Raw genomic sequence first — 21,156 nt, forward strand, 5'->3', positions numbered from 1 at the left:
CTTTGTTCCTCCTGCAGGAAATGTGTGTTGTTGCTTCATTTTTTAATATCTGTCTGAGTGTGTGTGCTGTTTGTGTTTGTATTTTCATTTTAGCCAGCAGCTGAGTGGAGAATATTTTCTAAACACTGCGACGTTACAGATTTACAAGCTTTCTGGTGTCTGCGTATGTCCTCTGAACCAAGGTGGTCGTCCTTGTTAACCGCAGAATGGAAAGAAGGTGGATTCAGAGATAAACAATACATTAATGTTTAATATAGAAAAACACGGTTTGTTTCTATTGTTGCAGCGGTCAAAACAGTTAAACCTTTTAGTCACTGGGAGGCACTAACTTATTAGCTTTTTAGCTTATATGGAGAATTTTTTGACTGCTGCTAATTTACATATAGTTTCTGCAGCAATATTGCTGCTGACTGAATATAAAAAGTCCTGTATTCACTCTCGTTTCAATGTGCATTGAGTCACTTCCAAGTTAACCATCGCCCTCTGAGGCTGCTAAATGCTTCAATTAGATAATTTTACTGACAAAGAGCTGATGCTGTGAAAACAGTGAAACTGAACCAAAATGATACAGATACAGGATGGACAAGTAAACAACTGGCTGAAATTAGAAATAAAGCCTGCCTAAGCCTAGGGGGGCAGCAGACCTGGGAGAAAAGAAACTCGTGAGTGATCAGGTGGCTGCTTTCACGCCATTTTCTCTTTATTTCACACAAACTGCAATAAAATACTGCTCACATGTGTTAAGTACTGGAATATTGTCTAAGTTCTGTCTTTGATGCGGATAGCTCGAGGTGAGTTTAACTGATGTGAGCAGCGTTCTATTTTTATTTGCTTAAATCTCCTGCAACACACCCACACACGCACAGAGAAGCCAACAGCTACAAACAACAAAAAAACTGTAGCTGCAGCACTGATAGTTTAGCAGATGGTTGGTGTTGCACTGTTAAAACAGGAGCATTTATGACTTTCTTAACCACGTTTGTTTTGACACCGACGTGTTTATATCTGCGTGTCTAAACTACTGTTGCTGTTCATTTCCTCTTGCATAAGTGGCATAGGTAGGCACTGTGCGTATTTGCAGTGTTTTTAATCTAAATTTTAAATTTGTTGTTTTGCACAATGTTATTGTGCAAGTTTAGTTATGTCATTTCCCCTTTTTTTCCGTGCATGGTAAGATTTTATTTCCGTGTTCTAATCCGAGCCAAAAACATGGGTCCCCATGTCTTGCCAGGCTGAGGGACCACAAGAATGCCAAGTCTGTGTCGATAAAAGGACACAGAAGCGTCTCGTGTCTGCAGGGTTGGCTCCTGAGTTGTCTGTCCATGTCCGGGGTTAGAGCTGAAAGTAAAGTATTTAGATAAAGGAATGGCAATCTCCTCCCACAGGTCTTCAGCTTCAGCCTCGGGAAAGTCCTTCAGCACCGTCTCAACCACAGAAAAGTTCTCCAAGCTGGACAGAGTGCAGGTTGAATAGACCACAGTGCCCCCTGGACACACCGCCAACAGTGCAGACCTGTAATCAGCAGACAAATATTCCACCTTAGACCTCAGCTAGAATTAAATTGTATTAAAGAATATGCTGTAACCATTCAACCAACCAATACAAATTTTCACTTTAAAAAACTGTATATGTTGTTCCTATATTGTGCTTGTTGGTGTTATTTGACTGAGTTAACTGCAGTCTGATCTGCAAACTACAACTAAAACTGCAACTGCTACAGCTTCCACTTTACTCTTCAAGTTATTTTGAGTTGGAGACCTGAAACAAAGTATCCAGTCTAGCTGAAATCTATTTTGCAGGGAGTTTGTAATTTTACTGATGGTTGGTGCAGTGTTTAGCACTGTCACCTCTTAGCAGAAGGGTCCTTGGTTTGAACACAAGAGACATTTAGGGTTTCCTGTGTGGAGTTTGAGTTCTCTCCGGGTTCTCCGGCTTCCTCCCACGCTCCAAAATCATGTTTCTTAAGTTAAGTGTTTATTTTAATTTGACTGTACACGCCCTATAATAACTGGGACAGGCTCCAGCTGGATAACTGGTTAAGTAATGGATCACTTCCTCCCTGACTGATCCTTTGTCGCCTCTCATCTTCCTTGATTACCTGATTACTTATTTAATAACTATGTTCCCACAGCAGTTCTGCTAAATCCACTTACTCGTCATTTCTTCATCTACAAGTTTAGAACTTCTCTCTCATTTGTATTCACTACTGGACTATGGTACCTTCCCTTCATTCCTTCAGTGCATTTTAATTGCGTGCTCATTAGGACAGTGAATCTTTTTTTTCTCAACCTGTAGAGATATTAGAGTACCATAAGGCTAATGCATAAGCAGGAATTTCCAATGTCAGAACGGGCGCTTACCTAAGCAGCTGTGCTTGGAGTGAAGGAAGCCCGGCTCTCTCCCTCAATCTTTGTTCCCCCTGCTGGCTGTTGCACAAATACAGCCAGCTCCTGTCATTAGAACATGGAGCATCAACCAAAACCTATGGCAGCGAGAGGAAGGAATGCGAGTAGTTGGTGCTGATGTCAAAGAGGAAACGCAAGGGAATAAGAAAATTTAAGGAAAATTAAAAATGCTGCAGGTGTCTAAAATAATCCACATAAATGTCACTTTCCCCACGGCACCTGAGTCATCAAGAGACCAATTTTGGTCAGTGGAGGTGGAAGATAAATTTCCCCTAAAAACCAAATCATTACCATTTAAATAAAACTGAATAAAAGACAACAGCTTTGGAGTTTTTACATCTCAACTTTGAACCTTTCAACAAGTTTGTTCTCAGATTTTGGAAATCCCTCAAAACAGCTCCTCTGCATTTTGTTTGCACTCTATTACCTTTCAGTCTTTTTTTCCTCCTACAGTGCCTTACTCTAAGTCTTTTTTAGTCCTTTTCCTTTTTTCAATATTGTGTTCCAATATGAGTCACTTTGAGTTCTTTGATTCCTCCCAGCTATTTGTCTGCTTCTTCTTGGCTCCTAGTTTGAATAAACAGTTTTCTTTTTTTTCTCTCTGCTGAGTTTATTAGTTTCTGTTCAAAGGCTTGCTGTCCTCATTCATTTGTAGTTGTGGCCTTGGAAAATAAGTGTCACCCTACTTTACAGGACAAAATCACATGCTGCCATAAACATGATAGGATTTCTTTGCCAACCTTGTCATATAAACCCGCTTCGCTCTGCCCAAAAGACCGTCCGTCCTGTGCAGACACAATCACTCTGCTTTTTAGTGAGTGAGGCACAAAAGACTCCAGGGTTTTGGCAAGCCAGTCCCGTCTGTGAAGATCTGGTTCATTACAGCAGAGAAGCGCTGGAACACAGCACAGGGCAGCATTACTGATTATAGTATTCAATGCAAATGGGTTATTCCCAGCAGACAAAAATATTCCTTAGAATCATCTGCAGCGACTTAGATGCAAAGTGTGTGTTTAATATTCAAAATAAAAGCCAACATGTTTCTTTTTCCCCCAAGTTCTTTTTACCAAACACACATAATCTGGAAAAAAGGCTACACTTTGAACATCCCTTTACTAATAGAGTAATTCATTTGGGGTTGTTTTAATCCGATTAAGTATAAATAAAATCAAAATAAAGTCTTCTAAAAATGTCTCTTTTACCTGGGCTGGCACTTTGCATTATGGCTAAGGCTTTCCCCCCAGGAGCAGAGCAAAGATCCAGAACCTTTTCGCCATCTTTGACTTGCAAAGCCAGCACTGGAAGCAAGGATGCAGCATTGAGGAGGTAGTACTGCTTCAGCTGGCCAGGCCTGTGAGCCTGAGAGGGAAATCGCAGGAGGGACGGGTGGATGTAGCACTGTAATGACGGAGGAGGAAAACTGAGGGCGGGTTCTGATTGAGAGTCCTGACCGAGTGCAAAGGAGCTGTTGTCAGACTGGGGATGGGGGTCACCTGGAGAGCCCTTGGAAATGCAGAGAGTTGACAGAGTATCTTTTCCTTCTTGGTATTTAGAATTTAACACCGTGGCGGGACCATTAGAATGCAGCACTGAGACATCTGTTTGTGGCAACAATGTGGAAAAGCCCTGGGCTCGAAGAATCTGTGCAATGCCTGTCACTGCAGTGAAGCGATTGAGCATGATGCCATACTGCCATGACTGAGGGTCCAGCAGCACTTCTCTGAGGGACAAAATTAATCTCAGTTTGGGAAAGGTGGAATTACTGTCCACGTGCATAATGATTATTTCAGGTGAAATTTACCTTGCATATGGCCACAAGTCACCAAGTTCCTCACTGTACTGCTGGTCAAAGTGATCGAGCACTGGTTGACACAAAGTTCTTTGCTTCTTGTGCCTTTTTGTTACCTATTACATGAAGACCAGGCAGAAATAAAATTAGGCAAATCTATACAAAGTAAACTTAAAATCCACTTCAGGGACATGCTCTGCTTAGACATTGAAAGTCCCACTCAGGTAAAAACTTTTTTAGATCACTATCTCAGGAAACACATCTTAAATAAACACTACATACACCGATAAATGTACAATTTTTAATTTTTTATTCTACTTTCTAGCTCAATAGTGTATGTACAAAAATAACTGATGTACATTCAAGTTTTGCTGATCTTCCCTTTAGGTTATGTGGAGTGAAGTTACAACAAACAAGAAAAAAGAAGAATAACTAGGGTCTTATACAGCAGCTACCCCTGGTGGATATCCAGTGTAAAATCAACCCTGGGAGGTTTGACTGTAAATAATTACATGTAGAACTCTCTCCTACACACACACACACACACACACACACACACACATATATATATATATATATATATATATATATATATATATATATATATATATATATATATATGGGAGGGAGAGAGAGAGAGACACAGAGAGAGAGAGAGAGAGAGAGAGAGAAGAAAAAGTTTTGAAACAATTATGTGAACGACTTTCCAGTTGTTAAACTCTGGGTCTCTCTAACAGTCTTTTGCTCTGTCTCCCTCCCCTCCCCTCAGATAGGTGCCTATCCCAGAGCTTGCTAATGTGGTTTACTTCTAACATTGTAGGGGGTTCACCTTACAGTATAAAGTTGTATGGAAACAACTCAACTGAACTTGGAAAAACTAGCAAAATAAAAATAAAAATATACAGGAAACGTGTTAATTTTTAGTGTAAGTATATCTGGTCAAATTTATTATCCCAGCTAGCCTGATGGGGCTTTGACGTCCATCTTTATTGATACTTTGGATAACTACAAGAATCTGAGTCAACTGATTTAAATAGCTATGCGTTTTTATTGCAGTAAATAGAATATTTAAAAACGCGAAAACTAGCATTGCAACTAATAAAAACATTTTATTAAAATGTTTTTAACATTAACATTTACAAAAACTAAAAATGTAATTGAGACGAGCAAGCACACTCTGGAAACTGAAACTAGGCTGGGTTATAAAAAAAAAAAAAAAAAAAAAAAAAAAAGCCAAGACGAAATAATAAAAAAAGTTGATTAAAAATAAATAAAAAAGTACAAAACTATAATAATAACTACGCTGCTTTTATTCCCTCTGAAAAAATGCAAATAATAAACTTTTCAATTTAAATTAAGAATAATAAGAATAAGAATTTTCTATTTTGTTGAAAAAAAGTAAATGACAAACACTGGGGAAAAAAGTAGGATACATCATATTCCCTGATGTTTGTTTACCTGGTTATTTCGGCGATCCTCTGGATTAAGCTGCTGAGATACATTACCGCGGTCTGTGTGACAGTTACACCAGCGACACCGCCACAAAGGTGTAGGCGTTAGCTTCTTAGTTTTAAAGCTAGATTTTCTCCAGATACGACACAACTGCGTTACTGAAAACATTTATTTAGCCTGTCTTATTGATACTGCACAGCTGACATGTCCGAATTTATTTTCGGCAATGTTCAAATCTATTTAACACAAAAAACACAGGCGAACACTAAAAACTAACGAGTACGTTCCTCAAATCCTTCCCCTCACTACAAAAACGGTGCTTTAGTTCCACCTATGAAACCGGAAAACTGTTGTCGTTGGTAAGGGTGTAATAATGGACTCAAACCTGGCGGAGACAGTTTGACCTATAAAATATCCAAGCATAAAAAAAAAGCATTAGACCCAGGTGAGGAAGGACTTGTGTGTCTACATAACGTACAATTTCAAAGAACCGATTTTAAATTTAATTTTTAGGAACTCTGTTAGCGGCATAATCTGAGGGATGTATCTAGTCTCAGTGAGAGTCGAATTATTTAGTTTCAAATAGACGCAATATAGCAGTGTCTACAACCATCTATAACATATGGTGGAGCCTCTGCCATGGTTTGGGGTTAATTTTAGCCATAGATGTGCGGAATCGAGTCAGATTTCGATCATCTGATCGACTATGACACACACACACAGCCAGCGCAGTAAAAGCATACCTGGATAGAAAAAACAGATAATTTGAACACTGTCAATCATGGACTGGCTTCCCCAGAGATCGGACGTCAATATTTTTTGCCTTTGTGTTGTATTTCCATTTAGGTTTAGACATTTCAATAAATATTTCAATAATTCGCTGCACCCATTTCCATGAGCATAAGCTAAAGAAATAAGATACATTTGCTTTTAAATCGTTTCATTACACAGCTTGGCATTCAAAGACGAAACATTACAACAGTACGAGTTTCATTTACAAAAGGGAACAAGTCCATGATCGTATCAGGTATCCCCCATTACGTTTATTGAGACATTAAACAAACCCGTCCCACCTCCCCTCACAAATGTACAGAAACACTTGAGGAATTAAACATTTTATTTCTGTTACTGGTTGCATGTTTGTTGACAAAAACGGCTGATTAAATATACAATAAGGACACAACAGTCCTTGAAATGATTTGCCAGAGTTTCATACATGAATGGATTCACAATCTTTCAAGAACACAAAGATAAACATGATAACCAGCAATCAGCCAGCTGTTCAAACTGCTTATTCTTGTTAACATTGTGAGTTATCCTTTCACAGCTGGTTTTACATGGCGAACAGAATGAGGAATGCAACCATCAGACAGAAGAGACCCATAGCTTCAGACAGAGCGAAGCCCAGGATGGCGTAAGAAAACAGCTGCTGCTTCAGAGAGGGGTTCCTGTGGAGACAGAGAGGGGCCAATGAGATCAAGTAGTGCTGAAGCCTAATAAGTACAGCTAATGAGGCATGTTTAGACCAAAGTTTCCCATGATTGACTTGGCTTAAAGCACAATCAATAATTAGTCAGTGCTAAACAAGTCTTATTTTGACCAACAGACATTATTCCTCTAACTTCACTTTCGCAGTGATTTTAAGTGATGCCATTTGGAATCAAGTATACCAAGTATCTTTTGGTTTTATAATTAATCACCAAATGGCAGAAATCTACTCAGGTCTCCTCTTTCTTTTGTCATTACCTGTTCACTAGGTCACATTATTTTAAGAACTTGGGTATTAAGTAAACAAGACTAAAACGTTCCCTTCTCAACTGCGAAAAATAAAATAAATGACCTCATTACTACTACAGGGGACTTGTTTAATTTACCTGGCATATCCAATGATAAGGCTGCCAAACACCGTCCCAATTCCGGCTCCAGATCCAGCGACTCCCACAGTGGCAGCTCCTGCTCCAATGAACTTGGCAGCAGTGTCGATGTCACGGCTCACGGCGCTGGTTTGGAATCCCCGCAACGCCACTTGCTGCTGGGAGACACTGCCGCTCAGTGGTGCCAGAAGCGAAGCAGTCTGAAAAACAACCACCAAACTATGAAACACAATTCCCACAAGGTAGAGTTTACTTCTAATGCCAGCATTACTTCTGCTAAAAATTTAGAGCTATCAAATTAAGACCTCTCTAAAGAAAACTTATTTTAAGATGTACTACATCTAGCTTCTAATCGTATCTCATCACATTATGAGTTTTCCCCATTTGAAGATTATTATAGTTGTATATTTATAACAGAAATACACAGATGCATAGAGTGTAGGGTTGCAAAAACAAAATGGAAGAAGTTTCATACACTCACGTTCTGTTTGTTGTTTCATAACAATGAATAACAACAGACAGCATGTTAAATCTACCCGATTAGGATATGTGGCCATAATTCCACAGTTAACAATTCAATATACAGTTCAGCCTGCAGAAATGTTTCTTCAGGATAATGTGAGCAGGGTGGCACTATTTGTTGGTAATAAAAACAATCAATGTGCTTCTTTGTTAGAAGATCTCAAATGTATATGCAATTACTGCTACTACTACCGTTTAACTTAAAATAAAACAAGTCTGTATTTTACCTTTTCTATTTTTTGCACAGTGTTAACTTAGAAACTATTAGAAAATGAGAAATGTCACTTGATGAATGGTGTGCTCTGCGGGTAACTCACCTCTGCTCTCCTGCCGTCTGACACTACTGCTGCTGAGAGCGGTCTGTACAGCGCCCTGGATCCAGCACGGACCTGTGTTGGGGGGGGGTTTGACATGATTCACCATAATTTATGCTAGAACAGCATTAGAAAGACCTACAACATCTGCTGTGTCAAAGCTTTTACATATATATATAATTACAAGTCAATAACAGAGACCCATTAAAATGTTTCTCTGGATTCTCTTTTCAAGCCTTACATGGAATACGTTATAGCCTTCAGATTTAGTCTGTGAACTTGGAGGAAATTATGGAAAACCTCCACAGTGAGCTTCCTCCTGATTAGAAGCTAGGACGTCCTTGTAGGTATGAGCATTAGCTAACTTTAGCAGAGGGTCAAAGACTGCTACACAGCCAGTGTTAACAGGCTACTTTATAATAGTTTACAATGATGGAAGTGCAGCTAACAATACTCAATCAGTGAACAGGCGCAGTTTAGCAATTATCAGTTTTCATTCATTCAAGCAAACTGACCAGAGAGGGCGTGGAGACGAACTTAGAGCAGGCATACATTACGATGGGACGTTCTGGTCAGGTCACCCACAGCAGCTGGAGTTTATCCGAAGTCTACAGATAAAAACACATGAAACACAAAAAAGCAAAGCTTTAGCTATTTGACACTGTGCCTTTTGCTAAACAACCAAGTACAAAGTCTGCAAAAATCAGGTAGACACGCAATTAAGGTCAAGAGGAGAAAAAAACCCGCACAATACCGCTAAAGGTAAGTTAGCTGAAAATCAGACGAGCTACACGACGCTGTGAATAATAGACTACAAAAATACGGAGCAACAAAGAAGACTTAAGAGCATATATTTAATTCAAACCCAGTTTCTGACAGAGGAGGCTAGCGCTCACCGGTTTGCAGTAGAGGTCGAACGCACGAGAGGCTTGCGCATGTGCAATGTCACATTTATTGGTTGGTTTCCGGTGTCAAGGAAAAAAAGTGATTTCCGGTATCTGCCAAAAATTGATCACCGGCATTAAAACTTTTGTAAATGACTTGTTGGTGGATAATCTGTCAAATATGTCTCAAATATATCTCTCATGATTTATATCAATGCATTTTCGTCCAGAAAGAAAATTCTTGTTACAAGGTAGAAACTGCAATCACTTTTTGGCAAAGTGACTTTATGTAGTGACCTGAAGTAAATGTCACTCACATAAAAAAAAAAAAAAAAAATTTCAAGAGAGATCAGGCAAAGAAATATGATCTGGCTGCAGAAACTGCAACAAACATAACATAAGAGTTCTATAAATATATTTTAAGGCGCCAAAAGTACTTGGTTGATGCTAATGTAGATAAAATAACGCAAAGTCATAAAGATAACATAACTGATAATTCATGTAGCTTATAATTCCTTCGTAAATCCCGTTGGATACAGTATATTTACCAATATAAGCAACTGATAAAAAATTGACATGAAAAACACAGGAATATCAGAAATCACTTCAGAAGGGAGCATTATAAAAACTTTCTGTCAAATCCAAAGTTCTGTACTGTTTTTACTGAAAAAACTGTTTTTTTGTTTTGTGTTTTTTACTAATGTTTATTCAGTTACTAAATCTATGCATCTCATATAACTTTATTTTTTAAACAAATTCTTTGTATTTGTGTAAGGGCCAATAGATGGCGACATGATGTCTCATCTGAGAAAGGCATACATCACATTTGCTGTACTTGTTATTTACACATTTTGGGTTGCTGATTTAAAAAATAATGTCAGTTTTTCTTTCTCATTTTTCTATTTCATAAGTGACAATTAGAAACACGATCCAGATATTTTTATTATTATATTTTTCTATATCTCTGAATGTTTCACAGTGAGTGGAGGCTGTTCATTGTCTGTAAATGCCAGTCTAAAAGGTCTCCTACTGAAAAATGGCAATAGCTCTGCATCCGGGGGAACTGTTCATTCTGTCCAGTTAACAGAAACCCATGAGAATATGGAAACTGTGTTGGAGAAGCTGAAATACGATGAGAACAAGCTAGCCTTAATTTTTAAAAAAAAAAATAAGTATTTGTGACTAACTGTATGTGATTTTTTTCCCATTTGTGTTTTAAGCATCATTCAATTACATAACATCAGCTATTTTCTGGAAATGAGTATAAATCCAGGGTGGTGTAGTGATGTTTTTTTTCAGGGTGGTGTGAAGTAAACTATACTTGATTATCTAATGTTGAAAGATTTAGTTTCTTTAATTGTGAAAATTACAGTGGAAAAATGCAAACATCAGCAGAAGTAATACTTAAATCACACTCATTGTGCAGTATTATAACATTAAACACCTGGCACACTAGTCGAGTTCAAAAGGTTCAACTGTAATGCCTGCATGTAACCACAAGAGGGCAGAAACGCACCATTCAGAGTTTACAATATGCACTTGAACGTGACACTTAACAATATCACTACCAGCCGAGCCGTCATGCTGTTGGCCTGATATCGAGCCAGAAAATTTATGCAGAATATGCTGGATCCATATTTAGCATATCAATACATCCAGACGTGAAATATAGAAAACTAAGGCTTTCTGTGTCTTTCCTTTAGCACTAGAAATAGCCCCCCACACACACCATTTTAAGCCTTTTGCACAGTCAAACAGTATTACCAGAATTACGGGTAAAGATTAGACCTGGCTGCTTAAGAGGAGACGCCTACTAATTCAAGGACGGTTTTGATGATTGTATCATTTATTTCATCGTGGAAAGAGCAAGGTGGTGGGATATATGGAGTATAATCCACCACCTGCTACAGTGTATTAAAATTTTATGCATTTATAGCACCGTTTAAAAATGCTCCGAAAATTTAATTTAAACGTGGTACTATGAAGCCCTAGTCTAATTACAAATATTTTGCTTTTTATAGGAAGTATGTAATATATAAAGTTCATATTATATTGTATCAACATATAATTCTCATGATATTAGATACATATAGCATTGACCACCTCGCAGTGGCCACGATGCTCATAGATCAGATCAGTTGGATCCACACAACACATTTCGTTAAGAGAATTAATTTAGTGTGTGAACCTGAACACCTTGCATCGTGACGATGTGGGGCTATAACACCACATCTAGAACCATCTCCTAGATCTATATCAAATATTTACGCTCCAGCTTTAAGTGGGTTTCCCCTCTTCAAAGTCTCATCTCTGGCCGCCCCCTCAAAAGTAAGCTCCATTTGGCGATGCGGAAGGGAGATTCCTCAGCTCTTCCAATCATACACCCCCTCCGCAGCATGATGTTACCATTACGCACCACTACAATAAACGGAGACGTGAGTCTCCGGGGCGAATCCCTACTACGTCACTCTACTCCTGTATAAATAACCCGAGCAGCGACTCTGATCAGACTCGAGCAAAAACCGCTTTTCGACTACAGCAACTTTTTATACCAAGGATTACTGGATTGCCTTCGTTGGATATAATTTTCAGCACCGAGTAAGTGTCTTTAACGGGCCGCTGGGGAGAGATTTCATGCTTTGGTTAGATTTTGACCTTTTTTGTGAATACACATGTGGGCAGGTCAGGTCGACCATTTTTATATATATTCATTTTAAATGAGGGATAACAGTTTTTATTTTACAATATGACTTACAATGGTAAACATATTCGTAAAATGATCTCCCACTGTATTTCTGTGCAGACCTTGATAGCGCTCCTTTCTTTAAATGTGGCTGAAATGATCGCATATTTACGCATGGCACATCTATCCACAGATCCTCGATAGAAGCACAATGACTTTGAACAAGGGTGACAAATTGCGGAACATGGACAAGAGGAGAGGAAGCGTGCCCTTCCCAATGAATTTACCCAACCTACACAGGAGAAGCATGCCCATGGACGACCGCGACCTGCGCGCCACGACACCACAGACGGGACAGACCGACGAGCTGTCCAATTTACTGCGGTGCACGTCCTACTCCCCAAGCGAACAGCACCGTGGCAGCTACGCCTCGGACTCCTCCGACTCGGTGATCTCCACCAGCAGCGAAGCGGACTCCCAGGTGTACAAAGTGGTTCTCCTCGGGGAACACGGTGTCGGCAAGTCCAGCCTGGCGCGCGTCTTTGGAGGAGTTGAGGATGCTGGTCACGACTGCGATGAAGCAGGTAAATGGTGATGCTGAGGATGAGTCATCAACCATAGCAACCCACACTCTCAGACACACACAATGAAGATGTTTCATTGTCTGTGAAGATATGTAATAAATGGGCATGCCAACGGCTGCTTTATTTTATTTTATTTAACACTGAACAAACACTAAAATATATAGAAGGACGGTTATGACATATTTTAAAGCAATATTACTTTTTAAGTGCATTATTACAATTGACATCACCACACTTATTTCCAGTAGATTTAAAACAAATGATGCAGTTTTTTAAATTACAGAAAGGCTGCACTGAAGCTGTACAATTCAGTATTATATGAGGACTGTGCATACATTGATTATTGCTATTTCCACAATACAGTGCGGCACCAGCTGTCAGAAGCACACCCAATAGCACTATGTGAAGGGAAACTACAAAAGGCCAGTGATGGCGTGATCACAAACTGTGATCTAGTTTAATGAGTAGACTCAGAAAGAAAAAAATGTGCCAAAAATCAGAGTGGAAAAAAAATAGCAGCAACACACTTTGACAGCAAACGCGATTGCTCAGATAAAAGACACTTTGCTCTCCCTGCCAGTGTGTAACACAATATTTATTTTTCCTCCCTTAGGAAACACTTACGATAGATCTATGTTGGTGGATGAAGAAGAGGCATCCATCGTGTTGTATGACATCTGGGAACAGGTGAGAGTTATATATTATTAATGAAGTGTTTGTCCATTTGCATTGATTCAGGGATGTTGAAATTGTAAAAGGTGCATTCAGCCATGTATGATGTTAAATTTAGTCTCTGTTTCTTTCCTGAAGGATAACAGCCAGTGGTTGAAGGACCAGTGCATGAGAATGGGAGACGCCTACATCATTGTGTATTCAGTGACAGACAAATCAAGCTTCGAGAAGGCATCGGAGCTCCGCATTCAGCTGCGCCGTGCCAGACAGTCAGAGAACATTCCCATAATCCTTGTGGGCAACAAGAGTGACCTGGTGCGGTCCAGAGAGGTGTCCGTAGATGGTAAGTGAGATTAATAAACTCGATCCTAAAATGTGCAGTCAGGGGAGGTAGATTTGAATCAACTTGACTAAAGCCTTGCTTGAGGCATTTCAAGACAGAATCTGACAGATGGTTGAGCTTCACTGATTTTGCTAGGGTCAATCCACTTTTCACAGCTGACTGCTCAGGTTGATTCAGGTTCCTCTGCAGCTCAAGCAATCTGCCAGAGATATGCAGCTTTCATGACTTAGGGCTAATTCGTCCTCTCTAAGCTTACAGTTTTCCATTTCAGTGTGAACTTTCTCAGGGTTTTAATCTTCCTTCCTGTGTTCTGCATTGCAGAGGGAAGTGCCTGTGCGGTGGTATTCGACTGCAAGTTTATCGAGACGTCTGCATCACTTCACCACAACGTGCAGGACCTGTTTGAGGGCATCGTCAGACAGATCCGTTTGAGGAAAGACAGCAAGGAGGAGAACGCCCGACGCATGGCCAACTGCAGACGTAGAGAGAGCATCGGCAAGAAGGCTAAAAGGTTTTTGGGCCGCATGGTCGCACGCAAGAACAAGAAAATGGCTTTCAGGCAGAAGTCAAAGTCCTGCCATGACCTAACGGTTCTCTGAGTCACAGATGGGACAGAAGGACAATTTTTTCCCCCTTGGCCTCTGAAGACCAGATGCTGTGTGTTTTAACACTAACCCAAAAGGACTAACAGAACCGTACTGAAATATATTTTTGTTTTCTAGACACCAACCAAAAGCAAAAAGAAGCTGTTGTTAATGAAATGACTGATGTTGTTTGAGTTATATCATGGTGATAACCTGCATTTATTTTATTGTCTGCCTTAAACATATTGTCATCAGTATGTATGAAAAAAAATCCACAAAGGCTTGTTATTTCTATGTGCTGCGAAATTGCCTTGCGGTTGGGTTAATGTTGTGCCCTTTAACTGAAGGGGTGGGGGTGGGGGCGGGGGGGTTGATGTATATACTAATATACGAGTCACGCTGAAGGCAACATACATCTCATTGTAATGTAAGACAAGGCAAAGGATGATGATGCTAGGTATTCTGGAGTCATATTTTACTTGAAGTGTGGTACGCAGGTTCGTGCCTCGGCCGAGTTACTGAGGACTATTCAAAACATCTGTTATTCTATGTTTTTTTTTCCATAACACTGAATTCAGGTTGTGAATGTCTGAGTAAAGCAATAAGTTATACTAGTCTTGTGAATTTTGACATGATTTGAAAATTCTTTGTTTACGTTGAGTTCCTTTTTCAATAAAATATAAAAACAAACCATAAACTGCCTTCTGTCTTTAATCCCAAGGCACCGAGGCATTCAGCGTAACGCAGCAGAAATTGAGTAAATGTGAATGTACATCCTCATCAATATTCATTTGATCTTATCGGTGCAATGGAACCTCACTGGTCACTGGTTTTGCAGGAAGGAAAACAGGCAGTTAAGCATGTTTCTCACAAGGTGTTAACCATTAATCCACCAAAAGGAGTACAAGTGCTCAGTTTTTCCACCCAATTTAAACTCCTCTCACACCTCTCAGAGGGAGCACACGCATCATTTGGAGAAGGTAAGATGAAACATTTTTGTTTAGAGAATAGAGTTTATTTATTAATTTTCTTTATTAATTACATGTTCCTATCATAATTACTGTCACAATCTGCTTTTGTTGAGCGACAGTATACCCACAGCTTATCTTTTGTACTTTGGAGGCTTTAATTGCAGTTAGAGGAGTTTATAAGTGATTACTGTGACCATAATTCAGAGTAATTGGGTTCACAGCTACAAGATATTTGTCAGGCATTAATGCTGAAATACGCTTTGTTTTTAGATTAACCTAAAAAGAAATGTACTTTTGCTTTCCAATCAAAAGTGTCTTTCTTGTTGTCCACTGTGTGGGCTCAAATGTGGCATTTAGTGGTTTCATAGGTGGTTGTGCATTCGAGTGCACGCTATTGCTCGGTTAAAAATTGTGAAATCCTCTCATAAGTGGTGAATCTTTAACAAAGTGTTTGTGTTTGTTGTGCTGAGATCAGTTGGTCTGAAATGCTGTGATTATGCATTTATCCCGTTTGCAGGGGGCACATGGCCGAGAGAGGAGCTACACCAATGCACATCACAGCTCTCATAGTAAGCAGATTTTTTGTATTACATTAACCTTTCATACTAAGATAACATTATTGCATGAACACTGTCCTTCAGCTGCTACCAAGACAACATTTTGTTTCACAGTGGGCAGTACTTTATACATCTGCACCATGTGCTGGGACGAATGTTAAAATTGGTGTCCCTGAAAACTACGATGGTATTTTCCCATGGTATCTAACCAAGGTAAGGCACTTAAAACTTCTTGTACTTCTTGTGCTCATTTTCCAAGAAAGCAGATGTGTGTTTCTCTAAACCTAACCTTTTTAATCATGACGATTAGGTAATTATATATCTAAGCAGAAATACAAGCAGATTTTATTTCAAATGCAGTTTGGTAAGAATTCTGTGTTGTAAGCGTGACCTTTCACTATTTAAAGGTCAGAAATGCTAAATTTAATCAAGATTTAACATTTAAGATCATCATTCAGTAATCAGTAACATGTTGAAAAAAAACTGATAGAAAATGAAATTATGCTGTAAACCAAAGCTGGATCTGTGTGTTTTCTTGCACTCAGAGCTGAAAGTGTATAAACCTGGTAATTGGCATGTTCACAACGCTTTTCAGGTGTCAGCCTCAGTCTCTGCATATAGTCCATCTGGGTGGCAGGCAGGATGTTTAATTCATACTTGTCAGTCAGACCTCCTCTGGGTTGTGCAACAGCATGAATGTTGGCATTTTATTGGGCTGGACTGTGGTGTCGTCATGTCTTGTATGAAACATAGGCATATATTTAGGCTTTGATGTCAGTCTGGGTGTCATTTTGACTCATTCACAAATAGCCTGTTAATGGCCAGAATGGAGGATAATAACCCCACTTTGTGTTAAAAATGGAATGGACATAATAATTGCTTCACATTCGTTTAAGGCAAAAACCTTTTCATGAAGCTGCGTTCGTCAGAGAGGGCTAAACTCGTCTGCTCTCCTGTTTCAGTTTCTTGAGTGATTAATTCAGCAAACCTTGCGAAGTACAAAAGCACAGTTGACATTTGTGTTCATCTCGCAGATTACTGTAAATACGCAGTTTCAGCGTCTGCTCTAAAGTAGATTTTTCAGACACTGCTATATTTTTTCTTCTAGGAATTTCAAAGCATCCAGTCCTTGAGTCCTCTTATTAAGTACTGCAACATTGTACGGATTTTTTGTAATCAAGTGTAATTTCGTCATTGGGGAAGTTGAATGGCAGGATGCTGGTAAATAGAAAATCTAAAGCATAAGCTGTGAAATTTTTTATATTGTTCATATTTTACTGTCAATAAAACACTTTAAAAAGATCAAACAAATCAGCCTGTTGGTCCATTCCTGCTTTGGTAATGCCCTTTCACCCACCCAGAAGACCTCAAAATAAATCATAAATGCAGTGAAGGATGATGTGAGGGCTGGGACGGGGTGAGATGGAGGCAGATGATCTGTTGTGGTGGCCTCTAAAGGGAGATGTCTAAAGAAGGTGAAGAAGAAGTAAAGATTCCTACTCAGTCTAACTCAAACTCTATCTTATTCAAACTGAAGTACACTGTGTGGCTCTCTTGGGGCTATTTTAAGCAGATTAGCACACTTTTAACTAACAAAGCGAATAAAGAGAGACAAACCAGACCTTCCAGATGAAGACATCGGATTTAGATTCAACTTTGAGAATTTCCTTTATCTTTTATTCTGGTATTTGAATGTTATTTTTTTCACAAGAAGCCCAAAGGAATGTTGCTGCTTGTTGGCAAACCACAGCTCTGCTTTCTCCTAAGGCATATGGAACAAATGGTGGTCAGCTATTGTGGGAGCTCAATTATTGTCTCTTAGTGAACACGGCAGAGAGTAAAAAAAGCTCAATTTTAACCGACTTACCAGAAAAGGATAAAACATGAAGAGCTGACTATCGCTTGCACTTTAATCATGCTGTATTTGTTGCAGTGTCATCTAGTTTAAATGCAGGTGCATCTGTGTAGTCACCTTTTTTTCATTAACCATTAACCAGGATGACAAACTGATTGTTTTCATGCATACTTTTTGTCTTCATCCCCACAGCTTCAAAGCCTGCCATCTAATTATAGTGACCTGGTGGTAACAGGAGATGATGAGGGCATATTTGGAGTTGATGCTCAGTTTCTGTACGCCTTAAAACCACTGGACAGGGAAAAGCAGCCATCTTACTCTCTGCAGGTATAAAAACATTTCTTTTCTGATCATAGTGCACCGAAAGCAATTTTCAGTCATGTTTCGGCTAACGAATGACTTTCTCCAATGTGCCATACAGACAGTTCACATGGAAAATACATTTTTATACTCTTGTTCATCATCTTGTTCATAATGATCACGCGCTGTTGTTCAAAGCAGTTTGGGGCTGCTAAACGATTCGCATGAAAAGGGTGGATGCGGGCTCCAGCATGTGTTACTTACAGAACATGTTTGTGTTTGCGTCACAGGTGTCCTTCAGAACGTCAGTGCATCGTCAGAGCTTCAATGTTGAAGTGTGTGTCATCGACAAGAATGACAACGTGCCTACGTTCATAGAGGAGAGCATGAGAGGCAGCGTGCAGCTCGGGCTTCTCAAGGGTACGAGAACCTTGCACTCAGATGTGAACGTATTACACAACCAATTTAAGGCTGGGTCACATTCGTCAGTCCTGATTTATGAAATATGCTGAATTTCGTCAACAGTGAAAAAAACATGCCTCATGTCTCCGTGGAAACTGCAGTTTAACCTTAACATCAGTATAAACAGATTTAATAACGTTGCAAACAGCATCATTTCAGTCACACACACACAAGAAGACTTTGTCATGGGTTTTGGTGATCGCATTTATTTGATACAAAGGCCCCAGTGTATTCCATTTGAAGTCCTTTCGACATACACGGGGTCTAGCTCATAGTATTAACTCCTTTATGTTTTTATGTATTTTTCATTTAAGAAAACCATGATGGTACATATACCTTCATACAGTTGTGTTGATCAGCTTTCTGTTTGAATATCCCACAAAGGTCAACTCACTGAAGCTAATTCTGTTACTGTTTTACTCTGTCCGTGCAGACTAGGCATTTTGCAGAGGTGTCATCTTTAACTTTTAAAATTTGCCGTTACACAACCCACCTTTTTGTTCTTTTGCCGAACATCAGCATGTTTTCTTGGTATAGTTAGGGATGGAAATTGAGACATTTTGTCCCACTCTTTAATTCTGTGTCACCCGTATCTCTCAGGAATACCATTCATGCAGGTGGAAGCACTAGATCGTGACGACCGCAACAGTCCCCACGCTGATCTGCGCTTCAGCCTGATGGAACAAACACCCAGGATTCCCTCCAGCCAAATGTTCTCCATCCATGCCATCTCTGGAGAAGTTTCACTCACTGAGGAAGGTCAGTCTTAACCAGCCACTAAAAGGAAATAGTCAAGATAATTTTGTGGGGGTGGGGGTATCCATAAAGGGAAGCCTCAACATATAATTTTCCAACAAATCAGCGTGCAGGGTCACCTAGAGTGCAGCTTTTTACAATTTAATTTTGACTTTCTGCAATTTGAGAGGCCAACTCTTTACATTTATTAAAAAATGCTTTCTTATTTCTTAGGAGCTTATCGTGTAGATAGTCTGTCCTCTTGAATGATGAAATGGCATTCAGTGAATTCTAATGGACTGAATACTCCTCTACCTCATTCATTCATCCCATTGTTCCATTCAGCAATGAAATCAGTTGCACTAGCTGTCATGCATGTCAAAGCAACAAAAGGAAGCAGCTCTGTGTTGGTATGCTTTGGGTCATGAGCTGTTCTTTTCTTTACTTTCACTTCATTTCACAAGGCCACAAAACCATTTTACAACCTTACTGTTTTCTATACGGTTTTAGAGACCCTTAATCTGGCTTTTCATTTTGTCTTTGCATCTTGAGACAGAGAGGGAAAAATGCTCACCATCATCAATGTCGAGCATTCTTGACTTGATTTGCAGTCATAAACAGGTTTATCTTCACCATCATGCACAAGACTTGCACTGATTGGTCTACCAGGTTTCCAGCAGTTGTCTAGATTTCATGTGCATGCATAGTTTTTTGCTTGAAAAAAAAATATCCAGATATTGACTATGGCAAACTATTTTTATATCTCTTTGACAGTGAGCCTCATTATTATCTTCTTCACTGTCACAATGGAATCTAAATTGTAGCCCATGTGTGAGCTGCTGTGGGCTCTTTTCTGCAGATATCAACACTGAAACGATGCACTTCAGTCCACCAGTGATTTAGCATCCAAGTGTCCAATAAGCTTTAAACATCTAGTGTATGAAAAAATGTATCTAAAGCAAAATTCTTTTATTTAAATAAGTAATTTAAACAATACCATACTAAAATAAAAAAGTAAATTCTCTGTAATATCTCATTTATTTGCACATGAACGTGCTTAAGTAAAGGAAATCTGTTATTGTCCAAATACGTTGTCTGCAAGAGCACAATACTCACACCTCAATACAAACCAAGTAACCCTTTTTCCCAATAAAACAAAACAAAGAATATCAGGAAATATTTTTATTGTTGATATTTTCCTGAAAAAGCTGTTATTGGTCAGTTTCTAATCATAGAGGGAGACACATGTACAGAATTTTTAAAACACTTCTGAGAAACACAAGTTGAAGTTGTTAAAATAGGATCAAAATGTGAACATAAAGAAAGGTCTTGGAAAAGCCTGACATCACAAAAATGCCAGTAATGTATAAATATTTGATACAAAAGTATTACAATAACATTATTCAATTATATCTTTTCCAATCTAGCGGACACACATGCGAGAAATTCTTGAGTGCCAGTGCTATTTTTGTAGCTTTGGAATTGCCCTTTGCTACGGTTTGGCAGGAGCTGGATGACTTTCACACTTACTGGTCCTTTCCGGCCCACGCTGCTGCTGATTTCCACAAGACGAGCAGCAGTGAAAATTGCCTCCTTGATTTTTGCACCTTCTCTTTAGGCTACCTGGTCACAATTACACTTCAAGTAGGCTGTTTATGTTATTTTGCTTCCATTTAACCAAGAAATTGCAAAAGAAAGGATAGAAGGAGCACTCAGACATGTGAGGACATGTTAATGCTTTGATTATTGGAGTGTCTTTATGTTATTATGGTGTGTTTGCTTGTTTAGCTTTCAGGACTTTTGCCTTTTTGCACTCTGGAAACTAACACATATGTTCTAATAAAGTGCTGTACTGTTATCTTGTAGGCTTTCTTGCATAATTTATGCCTCTGTCACCACCAGGAGCCTCTACTCTGGACCCAGAGATGTGTGGTCGTTATAAGCTCTCAGTGATGGTGAAGGATATGGCTGGGAGGGCAGATGCCTTCTTTTCCACTGGCATTGTTACTGTTGAGGTGACAGGAAACACCTGGGCTTCACCTGACCCTGTACGGCTTCAGGAAAATCTTCCGGGCCCTTACCCCATACCCATCTCACAGGTGAGACAGCAAAACACCAAAAAATTGTATTGACTCAGCAACATTTCAACACAAATGCAGCATGTTAGCAC

The 21,156-nt window shown here is 39.3% G+C and overlaps 4 protein-coding genes across 5 annotated transcripts in view; 2 read left to right on the forward strand and 2 right to left on the reverse strand.

Annotated features, from left to right (window-relative positions):
* Nucleotides 1-679: 679 nt before the first annotated feature.
* On the reverse strand, nt 680-5,970 carry nsun3 (NOP2/Sun RNA methyltransferase 3). The gene is made up of 6 exons (XM_031744867.2): nt 5,653-5,970; nt 4,207-4,310; nt 3,608-4,125; nt 3,146-3,300; nt 2,361-2,482; nt 680-1,512 (listed from the first exon to the last, which is right to left on the reverse strand). Exons 1-6 carry the CDS (start codon nt 5,812-5,814, stop codon nt 1,179-1,181), a joined length of 1,395 nt encoding a protein of 464 aa, XP_031600727.1. The 5' UTR covers nt 5,815-5,970; the 3' UTR covers nt 680-1,178.
* A 699-nt stretch (nt 5,971-6,669) lies between these two features.
* On the reverse strand, nt 6,670-9,374 carry LOC116324280 (ATP synthase F(0) complex subunit C3, mitochondrial-like). 2 transcript variants are annotated; one of them, XM_031744862.2, is made up of 5 exons: nt 9,253-9,374; nt 8,872-8,964; nt 8,360-8,431; nt 7,521-7,720; nt 6,670-7,094 (listed from the first exon to the last, which is right to left on the reverse strand). In XM_031744862.2, the coding sequence occupies exons 2-5, from the start codon at nt 8,908-8,910 to the stop codon at nt 6,980-6,982; spliced, it is 426 nt and encodes a 141-aa protein (XP_031600722.1). In that variant the 5' UTR covers nt 8,911-8,964; nt 9,253-9,374; the 3' UTR covers nt 6,670-6,979. The 2 variants fall into 2 exon arrangements, with proteins under 2 accessions (XP_031600722.1, XP_039465559.1); XM_039609625.1 differs by lacking the exon at nt 9,253-9,374 and adding an exon at nt 9,111-9,133.
* A 2,358-nt stretch (nt 9,375-11,732) lies between these two features.
* On the forward strand, nt 11,733-14,447 carry rrad (Ras-related associated with diabetes). The gene is made up of 5 exons (XM_031744860.2): nt 11,733-11,838; nt 12,117-12,507; nt 13,121-13,194; nt 13,318-13,522; nt 13,844-14,447. Exons 2-5 carry the CDS (start codon nt 12,135-12,137, stop codon nt 14,119-14,121), a joined length of 930 nt encoding a protein of 309 aa, XP_031600720.1. The 5' UTR covers nt 11,733-11,838; nt 12,117-12,134; the 3' UTR covers nt 14,122-14,447.
* Nucleotides 14,448-14,999: 552 nt separating this feature from the next.
* Nucleotides 15,000-21,156, forward strand: part of cdh16 (cadherin 16, KSP-cadherin) — a 28,095-nt gene continuing 21,938 nt past the window's right edge. Inside the window, exons 1-7 of the mRNA XM_039609630.1 lie at nt 15,000-15,086; nt 15,595-15,646; nt 15,749-15,847; nt 17,682-17,816; nt 18,080-18,209; nt 18,852-19,010; nt 20,889-21,085. Coding sequence (XP_039465564.1) covers nt 15,602-15,646; nt 15,749-15,847; nt 17,682-17,816; nt 18,080-18,209; nt 18,852-19,010; nt 20,889-21,085 — 765 coding nt within the window. The 5' untranslated portion in view covers nt 15,000-15,086; nt 15,595-15,601. The remainder of the gene's footprint in view (nt 15,087-15,594; nt 15,647-15,748; nt 15,848-17,681; nt 17,817-18,079; nt 18,210-18,851; nt 19,011-20,888; nt 21,086-21,156) is intronic.

This window comes from Oreochromis aureus, linkage group 1 (assembly GCF_013358895.1).
Source record: "Oreochromis aureus strain Israel breed Guangdong linkage group 1, ZZ_aureus, whole genome shotgun sequence".
NCBI classification, from domain to species: Eukaryota; Metazoa; Chordata; class Actinopteri; order Cichliformes; family Cichlidae; genus Oreochromis; species Oreochromis aureus.

Bases quoted from the DNA above. Each gene is read 5' to 3' on its own strand.
- nsun3 (XM_031744867.2), bottom strand. From the start codon at position 5,814: ATGTTTTCAGTAACGCAGTTGTGTCGTATCTGGAGAAAATCTAGCTTT. The intron at 4,311-5,652 runs GTAAACAAACAT...TTCATGTAATAG, and splicing joins AGGATCGCCGAAATAACCAG to GTAACAAAAAGGCACAAGAA. The intron at 1,513-2,360 runs GTAAGCGCCCGT...TGCTGATTACAG, and splicing joins CTCCAAGCACAGCTGCTTAG to GTCTGCACTGTTGGCGGTGT.
- LOC116324280 (XM_031744862.2), bottom strand. From the start codon at position 8,910: ATGTATGCCTGCTCTAAGTTCGTCTCCACGCCCTCTCTG. The intron at 8,432-8,871 runs GTCAGTTTGCTT...CCCCCAACACAG, and splicing joins TCGTCTCCACGCCCTCTCTG to GTCCGTGCTGGATCCAGGGC. The intron at 7,095-7,520 runs GTAAATTAAACA...CTGTCTCCACAG, and splicing joins CTTATCATTGGATATGCCAG to GAACCCCTCTCTGAAGCAGC.
- rrad (XM_031744860.2), top strand. From the start codon at position 12,135: ATGACTTTGAACAAGGGTGACAAATTGCGGAACATGGACAAGAGGAGA. The intron at 12,508-13,120 runs GTAAATGGTGAT...TTCCTCCCTTAG, and splicing joins TCACGACTGCGATGAAGCAG to GAAACACTTACGATAGATCT. The intron at 13,195-13,317 runs GTGAGAGTTATA...TCTTTCCTGAAG, and splicing joins TGTATGACATCTGGGAACAG to GATAACAGCCAGTGGTTGAA.